At 40.7% G+C, this 13168-nt stretch overlaps 1 protein-coding gene across 14 annotated transcripts in view; it reads left to right on the plus strand.

The window, feature by feature from the left end:
• FOXP1 (forkhead box P1) overlaps positions 1 to 13168 on the plus strand; it is a 375887-nt gene that overhangs the window by 284659 nt on the left and 78060 nt on the right. For all 14 annotated transcript variants that reach the window (XM_077858065.1, XM_077858076.1, XM_077858071.1 and 11 more), the window contains 2 exons: positions 3577 to 3730; positions 9096 to 9300. In XM_077858065.1, the coding sequence (XP_077714191.1) occupies positions 3577 to 3730; positions 9096 to 9300 (359 nt within the window). The remainder of the gene's footprint in view (positions 1 to 3576; positions 3731 to 9095; positions 9301 to 13168) is intronic.

Below are 13168 nucleotides of genomic sequence, written 5' to 3' on the forward strand. Positions count from 1 at the left end.
GCCTCAAGAGGTTTCCCCTTCTGCTGTTGCTTTTTTGAATCAGATTTCTAACAGCCTTCAAAAGGGAGAATAAGAATTATGGAGTTTCTCCCCTGTGGCTCCCAGGCAATAACCCCCTGTTGTTATTTTGTGCTTCTTTCTTTTCAAAGGCATCAAAATTTAGTTTTTTAAAGATCTTTAACTCTATATTTGAAGACAAACAAAAAAGGGCTGCCACTGTCATTCTTATCAGTTACCAGGGATTGTGTTTTTTCTTTCTGTTGCCACTTCTTATTAACCTCTTATTTGGTCTGTTAGACAGAGTTTGGAATGCATGTCTGCACGCTGAGAGCACATGAAAGTTCAGATGAGCTCAGAGGGCAGATAAAGAAATGTGAAGGGGAAAGTTACATGGCAGAAGGAAGGATGAAAGTTAACTCTCCCAAATTGCTGCTGTCAGAAAGGGGGCATCTTGGCACACAAAGATGATGGTGGTGCCTGAGTTTGGGAAGGGAGCACTTTGTATCTGAACAAGAAGAAGGTGAGACATTATAGTAGCATTTTAGCACCTCCAGGACACGAGGTTTGCTGTGGCCGCATTTTGTCATCCACGTCCAAGGCTAAGGTGATGCAAGGTGTAGGTTGCTTTAACATCCCGAGGGGTAGGCAGACGAGCGGGCAGGTCTCCTTGGATGCGACTGTATGTTCACTGCGCCGGTGGATTTGGCCGAGAGCTTTTGTAACAGTGATTAAGAGATCCTTGTTTTCCTGAGGTGTAAGGGGCGGGGGCGGGGGGGGGGGTGGTGGTGGTCAGCTCCTGAAATTATCATGCAGGTGGTGGTCCTTTTGTGCCACGATGAAGTAGAGTCACATGGTAGCAATTTCACAATGTGGACTGGTGGTTCTGATTTTAACAAGGTTTGAACTTGGATGATGACAGATGGAACAAGTGTATTAATGTGCTGAATCCCTAGTCATTAGTGGCTCATAATTTTGAATCATCAGCCCCCACCCCACCCCTCCTGCCACCACTGCCACCTTTCTCCCTCTTTAGATTACCCCTGCAGTGAGACACTTGATCCCTAGCCAGAACAATGTACCTTCACTCAACTTTTTTCCAGAGTTGCCTCGAGATGTTTCCTTGAGAAAGTTAGGCTCTCCATCCAGTTGGCCCTAAGACCTTCTTAGGAGGTAGAGCTTCTGTAGCCCCATACAGCTATTGAAGTGACTGCTTGTTAATATTTGACAGAATGGGTGTGGAAAATTGAAGGCAGAATTAATTTTCAGTCAAGCTACCAAAAAAAAAAAAAAAAAAAGATCCCATCCTGTGCGGGTGAGGTAGGCTAAGTTGATTGTTTTAAAAGGGCCGTTTGTCCAGGCAGTTATGACAGTTTATGTTAGGCAGCAGGGAGGAGCCGAAGAAAGGAAAACAGACCTTTGACTGCAGCTCTAGGGAGGGGATCTGAAATGCAAGGTTTATCAGGGCATTTTAGCATTTTAACACTGACTACTGACCTGTCCAGGGGACTGCTCGGAGACCTTTTTTGTATGCATTCAATTGTGAGAAGTAAACAAACGGGCTCGTATCCTGTGTTTGGTAACTGGGTGGGGAACACAGTTTGGCAACCAGTGTTGCTTTTAAATTCTTTCTTTGGACAATGGGCCTTGTATACTTTTATATCCTGGCTTTTCAAATGTGGACAGCTTTCATGAGCTTTTCCTAGGGATGGCCAGAGAGACAACAGAAAAGCCATCAGTCATTTTATATAAATACAAAATTTTTTAAACATTTCATTTACAGTAAGACAGGAAACACCCTCCCCAAACTCGGGCGCCCCCTTTCCATTCTTTTCTACTTCACGAAGCGCTGGTTCCCCCATCTTTCATTGTATCCATGTTTTTTCTTCTCTTCCTTCCTTCTGTTTTTTTTAAGTGTCATGAATTAATATCTGTTGAAGAAATGAAAAAATCATTTTGACATGAATATAACTATCATTGGGTTTTACATTAATGTGATAACATGGGAAGGGGTGAAAACAATTGGATCATTTTATGCATGCTGTTCTTAAAATGAAAACACTGGCTTTTCATTTAAATTTATTTAAATTTTTGTTGTTAGTGGTATAGAATTTGTTTTTTGGAGTGAAACTCAATTAACTTTCTCAGTGGCATGGTAGTAAGTCTGAAATTGGTTGCTAATAGGAGAATGATGGTTTTTACTGTAAAATAAACTGCTCGGAGACCGAAAGGAAACCACCATTTTTCTCTTCCTTTGAACTTGGCATCAGAAGGTCTTGATACACATACCATTTTATGGATATATCAGATAAAGGTCATGTGTTAGGTTAAGTGAATGCAGTTGTTTGTAAAGTATAGTTATTAGAAGCTCTGAAAGGGTTGTATAGTCCCTCTTAGTTACAGAAGTCTTCCTGATATTTTGAGTGATACTCAGAATTGGGAAAATGGATCTTGTTGTGTTTTTTTTGTTTTTGTTTTTTTTCCTTAAAGGGTCTTTTTTTTTTTTTTTTTTGGCTACAGTTTGGGAAGGGTTAATTTTCCTTTCATAATTGTTAGCCATAATGTGGCTAAGACCTCCACCTCGATTTGATTCCTAGCAGATTAAGGATATTAGATAATTTCCTTCTATTTATTGTACTACTGCACTGTATTATCTTTCTATCACTCAGATAATTACTGAGGAAATCTACATTAATTTTTTTTGGCTAGAGCGAGGCCTGCTAAACACAGGAATGATGTATTGATGTTTTACACAACAAAAGTTTTCCTCCTGTCATTGTCCAATCAACAAAAAGATATTTATCATACCGTAAAGCCCCTTCTTTTCAAGAACAAAGCGGGTGGGGAAGCAGGACAGGCCAGCGGACCTGGGGGTTTCTGAAACTAAAGCCAAGTTAAGGCATCTGAAGCTTAAAGTGTCCTTCATATTAAACACTCACAGTCGAGTACGATGTTGTTTGCTAAATTATGAATGTGTGTAATTAAAATCTAGTGGCTGTTTCTATGAAAGATTTACAATGTTATTTCATCGTTTGTCATGGCTAATTAACAATATTAGATGAAGTTTTTCTTCTTCAAAGGTCTGATTTTTTCTCATTTATTTATGTCAGGAGTGATAAACAGAGTAGTTAAAAGCTCCCGGTGCAGGCAAGAGGAAGGCAGCTTATTCTTCTATACTCTCAGAGGTCCAGAGTTCAAATCCCTCCAGACCAGAATGGTGCATTCCTTCTCTGTAGCATGAATAATTAAACATTTCAAAGTCTGGAAGTTCACATCTCGACTATAAACACTCAGGCCTTTCAAACTGTAGGAAAAGCGGACTTGATCAACGAGTTATTTTTTTCTGTGCCCCTGGCAGCCGAGAGGGAACATCCAGCCACCACCCTCCCCCACTCCCCACCCATTCTCTTCAGACGTGTGATGTCCTGTCCCTTTCGCACCAGCCCCAACACTGAGCCCTCCCTAGACCCCAGCAGCCATCGTTGATGTTTGACGATGACGGCGTGTTTTGAAACATCCATACTCTGAGCCTTCCTCAGGACGTGGCCATCTCATTTTCCTCTCCCTGATTTCTTACAGCAGCAGCAGGTGGCTACCCAGCAGTTGGCTTTTCAGCAGCAGCTCCTCCAGATGCAGCAGCTACAGCAGCAGCACCTCTTATCTCTACAGCGCCAAGGCCTTCTTACAATTCAGCCAGGGCAGCCTGCCCTTCCCCTCCAGCCCCTTGCTCAAGGTAAGCACCCATTACACAGCAGGTGGGCACCACTCTGCGGAGACGTTGGGTCAGAGGTGGCGGGCTGTCGGGTGGTCGACTCCAGCTCATCAGTAAGGACATGGTCCATCTAAAACCAGCATATACAGACTTCAGAGAGAAGATTGGTTGAGGTCCTAAGGATGGACCTTTGTAGAAGATAAAGGACTTGCTTGTTGATGCCAAAATGAAGACGAGGAGTGGTGTGATGCTGAGCAGTAGCAGAGGAATCCCACTGTTGCACATTCTTAGAGTAGGAGAAGGCAATGCTACTTTGATTTACAGAGCATTTTAATCCAATCAGGCACTGTCAGTTTGGAATCACAGATGAATTTTCCTGAAGGCTTGTTTAGCCTTGTTTAGCCACTGTAAGTTATATTTTCCGTCATTGTAATTCATTCTGTTTTAAAGCTTAGTGATGCTTTTTAAATGCCACTTCCTAAGTTCTAGGGATAAATTCAGGGTTTATTCTGTATGTTAGGATTAATCTCTTTTGTTGGGTTTTCTTGTTTGCATTCATCTGTTGATTTTTTTTTAGCAAGTTCTGCACTCATCCGAACAGGTAGTATTTCTCCCTCTTGTTCTTCAAAAACTAGAGTTCCTTGCAAAGGAACAAGATATCACGGATTTAAAAATTTCTTTCGAAAGGCCATTGACTTGTTATTACAGTGGGTGTTGGACATCAGAAACAAATGAGGATTCTAGCCATTTTAGGACATCCTCATGGTTGAAACAACTCTTTGCCATGTGTGATGTGAACGCACATGAGATTATTCAGAACCAGAACACAGGGAAGTATGAAAGGAAAGCAGAAAGAGTCATGACATGTTTGGCAATACAGTCCCCCCCCACATCCTATACACAGTTCACACATTTCAGTCACCTCCTCAAGGCGTCTGGTCTTGGCAGTTGTAGTAGTCTTGGATGTACACGTATGGGCCTTAAAGTCTGATAGCTAAGGTCTTTGGTGTCTTGGATTCAGTTGCCTTCTGAAGAGGGTTGAAAATGTGGCACCACCTTCACCCTTCGTGGTGAGTAAGACATTCTCATCTGTTCAGCAACTTTTGGTGTCAAGTGGAACCAGTGAGGCATGTCTCCATTCGAATCTTCTCTCTTGAGTCAACCACACCCAACTTGTATCTCTTCCGGGGTTTTCTGTTTTTGTTTATGTTTCCAGTGTTCAAACTGGGGCTTTCTCCTCTAATGTCCCTCCTCCTCTTTTTGCCTTTACTGCTCAACCACTGGATCCATAATCAGCATCTCTGTGGCTGTCAAAATAGAAGATTTGGTAACAGAGCAGTACGAGGGGAGAAGAAAGGACACATCGGCTAATGTATTTTTTTGTGCTTGCAAAATGTCCTAACGTGCATTAATTACACCTTCAGGTTTATTGTTGGAAACATCGCAGGCTGTTCTGACACACCCACTGGACTTGGGCTTCAACCTCTCATCTTTTCCCACTGCTCCTATACTATTAAGTTTGCTCACTAAGGTTCATTGTTATAGTACATCAGTTAAGCTGTCCAAAAGAGGGCAATTGGGCAGTGACAAGACAAGCTCATGTGTAATGTGAAAGAAATGAATGTGGTGATGCATGAAGTGTAATCTCTGCAGTAACATATCAGAGACACCAGTAGGTAATTCACTAGTCATGGCATTGATTGATATGCTTAGCAATCTGCTATAACTATTAGCCCCTGCGACATTAAGAGGAAGCATATTTAACATCTAAGGGATGCCCTTAGGTGTGCCCAAGATACATAAATGTAAATATACAGTATTTCGGGAGTCAGGTTGTGGCAGTGGAGTGAGCTACCTGCGTCGATGCCATCTTTTGCAGAATCCAGAGGTTGGTTCTTTCTCTCCTTTCCCCTCGCCCAAAGTGGCTTGAGAATTCAGTCGTGTTGGACTACAACACAATTTTTTTTTATCAGAGACATGATGGCTTAAAACTGATGTCATTATGAGGTTTAAATCAACTTTCTGCTTGCTTGAACATGGTCACCTGGGTATGGATGTACAAGGACAAAAAGAGGTTGATCAACTCTGTTTGTCTTTGAGCCAGTGATACCTGGGGTTGTAAAATTGAGTTCCATGAGCAGTAATCTGTCAACTGTCCCCACAACATACATTTTTTAAGCCAGTGTCTGCATTTTCTTTTATAATGAAGGGGTCGGTTGTCCTGGAAAAAGAAATGTAGCAAGGCACAGGGGTTATGTGTTACAAATGCCGGTAATGGCCACTTTGTGATACGGTCATCACGATTCTTTTACATACCTGCTCCGGGCCTTGGCGAAGTCACCTTAAACGTGTATAAATATGAAAGTATGAATAGATAGAAAGTAATATTGTGAGGCCTTCTTTTTTTCCCTTCCTGAAGGTTTTATGGTATGAAGTAGGAGGGACGTTTTTTGTTGTTTGTAAGAGGATTGTAGGGCCTTCTCTGTTTTGCATAATTAGCACATACACTTTTCCCCCTGGTCTCTCGAAGCATCTGAGCCCCTGATATTCAGTAGCATTCTGACTTCTTAATTTTGAGGATACGAACTATAGAGATTACATGCTGGAGATGTATTCCTCTTAATGAATTTGTTTAAGCTGGTACTGTTATTCCTGTCTACCATATTGGAAGAAATGCGTGATGCTTTTTGGAAAGTTGATTATCGTATTTAGTCTGATGAGTGACTAGCCTGCCTTTTATCTGTCTTAATTCTATCACGAGATCATGGCTGTCAAATAATAGCATCCTCCGGTAGATAGTATGCCTCGAAGTAATAGTTTAACATCACTAACAAGGTGTAGCATTGATGGAGAGTGATTTGACTGCTCCCTGGAAGTCTGATGAGAATGTCCTCAAATGTAATTATCACAGTGAAATTTGACCCAAAAGTACGCCTGTTTGTCAGTGAGTTACTGTTTTATTTACTGTTTCCCCTTGTGAGTGATGGATTTGCCAGCCCACTGGAATAAAAGGAGAGCAGAGGAACACTAACTCATGTACTCTGTCGGTGTAACAAGTGTAGCAGCACATTTGCCTTTGTCTTTATTTGCTGGATAAACAGCTTACAAATTTTAAAACCTCCAAAGTTAACGCTTTTCTTGGAGGGAAAGTGTTAACACAGTTGTTAGAAACAGTGTTCTTCCATTTTTTTTCACTTCCCATGCAGCTGACCCAGAAATCAATTAGTTTGAGTTGAAAAATAGGCAGCTTGTTCTTTTCATGTGTATTTACTCCCCAGAAAATAAAAATAGGTGTTGACTTGTGTGGCTTTATATCAATATGCTATCATCAACAGACAAGCCTATTCACTATTGTTTCAATTGAGTAAACAGTGGTCGGAGGGTCAGCCATATTCACAGGTAATTGTTGGTGTGCGGACATTGGTGGCAGGCCTGTTAGCTACAAACACATCCCACATGTCACTTCGGAAGGTGTTTGAAAATAATAGCTCAGATGCAGCAGGACCGGACACGGGATTGTAGAGTGACCTTTCCCTTTGTTTAATTTGCCTCTGAGGCTTAATTTCAGGGGACAAGTAATAATTGAATATGCCTAATAACTAAATGCTCATTTGGGACAAAATCCATCAAAATATAATTGGCATTTGATTTTTATGAAGGAAGAAGAAAACCGACTTGGCTGTCGAGGATGCGTTCTAAGAATATCTGACCACTTAATGCATCATTTGAAGCCTCCTTTTATAATATATATTAATTGCAAATACTTGAGCATTTGAACATTTTCGTGGAGAACCGTTAGGAGAGACCAACTGTTTTTGTTAACGCTCCTCTCAGAAAGGCGGGGAAGGTTATTGGTCTGCTGTGCAATAATTTACTCCTCTTTGATATGCAAACGATCCACGGTGAATATAAAAAAATCCTATCAGACTCATTTCACAGTTCTTAACCACTCGGATTCTCTGGAGTCCATCGCCTCATTAGACCAGTGCTCTCCAATGCTAGCATAATTAAAATCTTTAACAGTTTAGCAAAGTAAAGATGTTTGGCTGATCACGTTGAGATGATTATCTATCCATTGTATTCTAAATGACAAAAATAAATTAAATTTAGACCTTGGCATTTTTTATTATGTGTTTCAAATGAATATAATGCACACAGCCTTCTTTTTTAATTCAATAGCTTAGGTTTGGTAAGAAACACGCCTGTTTCGGGTGCTGCTATAGAGTCAGAAAATGGCAGGCTTTCTAGGATAGCTGTGTTACAGTTGATTGAAACAATGAACTGCAATCCAGACATCCACTTCTAATGTGGAATTGCCTTATGCCGTACAGGGTTGATGATTTCTTCTCACTGTCCTTTTGAAGGAACGGCTGTTGTTGTTTATTGTTGTTAGCTACCATTTAGAATCTTCTTCTTCTGCACATGCATGCACCAGCAGATGCATTGAGGTAGGATCTGGAAAGGGTGGGCTGTAGAGGCATGCCTGCCTCTAAAATAAAGGTTATGAGGCCATAGTAGTGAGATTGACATACTGATTGTATCTCCTCTTGGGGAAAATACAGATTTGACCCTTCCTCCTTAAGATTCCTGTCCATTTTGACCCCCTTAAGAAACAAGAGAACTTGATTACTCCAAATTTATTTTACGTTTGCATTTTATTCTGCAATGGTTCATTAGCATTGATCTAAGAAATGACAGTAATAATAGTGTTACTTGTTAAAAAAAAAAAGTTACACAGTTTCTCAGTAGACACATCCATCAATTAAGCATGTGGTACTAGAAACCAAAATTAATGAGGAAGATAGGTGTGTTAATGAAATAATCATAGTATAATCAATTTGAATGTTAAAAGTTGAAAAGCATTTCAGGAAGACGATATGAATTCATAATTTATGTCTAAAAGTGATTAATAAAAACTATATTTAATAACAAAGCTATTTGTCATCATTTAAGACTTAAGCACAAAAATTATTCATTTTGTGGTTCGTGTTGTCATAATAGTATAGTTGAACAAATTTATTTCGAGCCCTTCTTTGTGACTAAAAATACAATAACATCTATACTCCTTTTCAAAAATCTAGAAACAACAGTTTAGATGAAGGCATACTGTCTTTGCAGAGTAACTGTTTTGAATCCTTTTTACGGAGGTCTTTTATGTGTGACAAGGGCACTCCAACTCGGCTGTTCAGTGGGAGGACACGGTTGTTACTACCGTATTTGCCTTAGTTGGGAGGGGGCAAAAAAAATGCACACATCAAAAAACAAAAAAAACAACAAAAAAACCCGTAACACTAGGCTTTGTTTACTGACTCTTTGATTTAATTACTGTTTGAAGAGGACGGAATTAGCTGTTAATTGATTTAATTATCCAATTTGTTTGTTTCAGGCATGATTCCAACAGAACTGCAGCAGCTCTGGAAAGAAGTGACAAGTGCTCATTCGGCAGAAGAAAGCACAGGCAGCAATCACAGCAGTTTGGATCTGACCACAACATGTGTCTCCTCCTCTGCACCTTCCAAGACCTCCTTAATAATGAACCCACATGCCTCTACCAATGGACAGCTCTCAGTCCACACCCCCAAAAGGGAAAGGTAGGAATGAGCTGCTGAGATGTGTTTGAAGAGGTCTGGAGGGTGGGAGGGGTGGGTGGCCTTGCTCGGCCATATTTCAGCGATCCCTGATGGGATCCGTGGGACTTGAATGCACATCAGAGGACCTAAGAAGGTGTTCACTATGGTTTGGGTGGGAAGTGTCTAATTATTTTCACCTTCCCAACATGGAATTAGCAGTTACACATATCTGACCTAAGCCTGAGAAGCCAGGCAGAGTTAGTTTCTCGCTGGATGGGTTGGATGTCAGGGGTCCCAGGCTCAGTCTTTGTGCTCCGTGCTCACTCCATGCAAGCTCAACACCTGGGCCCTACCTACCTTCTAAGGGAGTAGTAGAGTCTGGTATTGGCAATTTTGAATCACAGTTCAAGAAAGGATAGAACATAGCCTCTCCGTTCTGCCCTCCTAGAGGGCAGGGAGCCCATCTTTTGCATAATTGCGCGACCTTTTTCATGGTAAATGCTCAGTGAAGGTTGGAAGGAGCTGGAGATGGAAGGGGTCTGGGTATGTGCACCTAGGATGCACATCTGTACACAGATTGAAAAAATAGAGCCTTAACTCCCAAGGAGGAATGCGGTGCTGTCTCGCTTGCTGTATTCCTCTCTGGAAGTTAAGGCTTTCTATATTGTGATTGCCCTCAGCGTTGCTTGAACGTTAGTCGAAGCCGAGTCTGAAATATCCAGAATATATCCCGTTAGCAGACAGTTCTAAGAAAATGAAGCTGTTAATTCATGTTATTGGAGCTTCACACCCCAGAAGCATTAATACTACTGTTGAATGCTTTTCAGAAGTGGAGTACATATATATATGAATTATATATATATAATGCTCCTAAAATTAAAAGCTTTTATTTTCAATGTACTATTTTTAAATCGGTTTCCCATCTATTTCATATGCACAGCTTCCCCACACAGAAGAAAAGTAACTTTCAAAGTAATGTGTGATAGTAAATGTCACTTCCAGCAGGAAAAACAAATTCTATATTTTGTTTTTTAATAAAAATGATTCAGTGAAAGTTTTTTTAAATGATATTTTTCACTTGAGCAATTACAAATATAATTTCATACATTTCTTCAACTATTGAGCATTAAGAAGCCCACGGGTTTAATTAGATGTGTATCTTTCTACCAGCAACATTTTATCCATTTCAAGATCAGTAATCACAGAAAATGCTCTCTGAATATTTGTGTGTGTGTGTGTGTGTGTGTGTGTGTGTGTGTGTGTGACATTCAAGCAGGAAAAATGTGAGAGGTTCTGAGAGATGGGAGTAATAGATGCTTTATCTGAAACTTGCAACCATTTTAAGATCATTTTGGAACTTCTGTGACAGACATAGGTAAAGTAAAACATGTTTCAAATCTCCTGTTCAGAAGAACTCGAAGGGTAGAATGGTGGACAGTAAGAATCTATGTGGAGCCATTGGGCCAAATGTGAGGATAGCTTTGTACACCTGGAAGCCAATCTTTGCTCTTGCTTTACCACCTCTTACAGTGTCTTTGCAAGTAAAAAAATAACACTGAACCTCAGAGAGCTTTAAAGAAAAGGTTCTAGGTTGTTGTCCTTTGCTGTACTTGGCTTTGGGTGTCTAAGGTTGATGCCATCCATTTACCATGGAGTGATCGAATTACATCTTGATCCATAGGCAGAACAGTCCATCCACTGAAAAATGCCGACTGATGCCCTTAAGATATTTGTTGCAATCTTATCGGCAGTGGTGGAGCCTGCACAGATTTCCTGTGACACAGAAAACTCTTCTTGTTTAGATGCAGTATGCTCGGTTTCATTCTAAAAGGTTCTATATCTGCAGTCAGGTGATAGATTAGCAATGAGGCAGGTGGGAGAAGAATAGCCCTTTTTATGTTTTCAGGTATATTTGAAAGTGAATGGATCTAATAGTCTCATTCCAGGGGAATAAGTTGGCTTGATTTTTTTTTTTTATAATCCTCACTTGTCTGCAAACCAGTTAGGCTTAATCTTCACTATACTACCTGCTAAAAATTAGAATATGGATCAGAAAATAATTTGGGTTCTCCTGAGCTGTAATCTGGCTGTAAAAACAGGCTGAATTTTCCAGTTCTATACGCAAAGAAGAAACAACTAATGAAATTACATGCCACTCCTTAATATCCTGGCTCTCTCAGTTTATATTACAGGGTAGGTCCCTAGTTGGGGCTAAACTAAAAGAAAATTCTCGTTAGCCTATTTTAGCTGAATGCAGTGAACAAGACAAATGAGCACCCCCTAGGTTCAAGATAATTCAAAAGTTAGAAACTTACAGAATTGATCATTAAAAATTCAATTATTAGTTACCAGCTTTGTGTACATACAAGTACTGATAATGAGGCTTTACCTCGTTGTACCTTACGATTTATTTTTAAATCGTCAATGTGATACCCTCTTTAAGTAGTAGAAAATGGTTTAAAAAGTAAGAGAGGGAAAAAAAAAAAGTAAGAGAGGAAAGCTATCACAATAAAAATGTTTTCACTTAGACACTGACTTGATGTCTGTCACAGGGGTCCCTTGGAGAAGTTTTGTCCCTTCTTCCCAGTGCATTTGTGAAATACGTAACTTTGCAGGCTCTCCATTGATTTCCACGTAACATTCTCTCCCCGCCGCCCATTCTCCCAGAGCAGTATCTGAACAAGCAAGAGGCTCTGCCGCACTGAATAATCATCTAGCCCTTCAGACTCAGTCTTAGGTGACAGCTTAAGAATTCTTCCTAAAAGGATTCAGGAACGCTCCGTGCGAAACTGTGTTGGAAAAAGGCAGGATCCTAAGAGTTTTTGTTTTTTAAAGTGGTAGATGTCTCACAATCCCACCTAGGCTACATATTTCTGTGTCATTTGGAAACCTCCCTCCCCCCGACTCTTGCCCCCATGTATTTTGCGGGCTCCTGTGAGCAGCCGCTGTAGCAGCAGCTCTGGGGTTTGGTGAGCTGCAATCTGTTAAGGAGATAAATAATGTGCTTGGCACGACACTCCTACTCTCCTCTTTAATTTGTCTTACACAAGGAAAATTATAATTAAATCATTCAGGGTAAACCCTTGAGTGTAGAGAAGGGAAAAAACACACTTTGGTAAAGATTGCCAATAGAAACCCACTTCCCTGTTGCGCAGGGTAGAGACATTTATCAATATTCAGCACTATTACGAGAGGAGCGGCCCATGTGATTTGTGAGGCGGATGCCAACGCTCAAATCAAGGCTTGTTAAGATCCTGTCCCTGTGCAATCACGGCCATGCAGCATCATTAGAATTCAGTACTGGCGCCGTGCTTCGTGCTTTGATTTTCTTCCGGCAATTTAATAATGTTTATTGTGCTGATTATATATAAATTCATTGGTGCAATAAACATACCTCGGTTGCCAGAGCCTGCGAGGAGCGTGGCGGAGGTGAAGTTCAGCAGAAGCTAAAGGGAGCTAACGAGGAAGCAGGCGTGTGTTCTCGTCCCTCACTGCCGTTTCATTCCCGAGGACCCAGGGAGCCACGACATCCTAGACAAACAGATAAAGCTCAGACCTGGGACACCTGTGAACGTGAAGCTGTCATCTCGTTCCCTTTAACTTGCCCGACTGTCTTGCTTTAGGAAATTCCAAGTTTTGGTGTGGGTAAACAAAATCAACGGAATGCAAATGAAACATTTATTAAAATGCTAAATTTAGTAAAGCCCTTTGAGCTTCTTGGATCAAAGCAGCTATGTAAATACAAATAGCAATTACTACTTAAGTAATTGCCTGAATTAAAATTCTAAATATCACATTATATTATGGTGCACTTGGGAAAGGGGAGGGAGCTCACACTTCCTCGGTTCTTTCTCCATGCCAAGCACTGGCTAAACCCTTGTTTTTGGAA

This window comes from Canis aureus, chromosome 19 (genome assembly GCF_053574225.1).
Source record: "Canis aureus isolate CA01 chromosome 19, VMU_Caureus_v.1.0, whole genome shotgun sequence".
Classification (NCBI taxonomy): domain Eukaryota; kingdom Metazoa; phylum Chordata; class Mammalia; order Carnivora; family Canidae; genus Canis; species Canis aureus.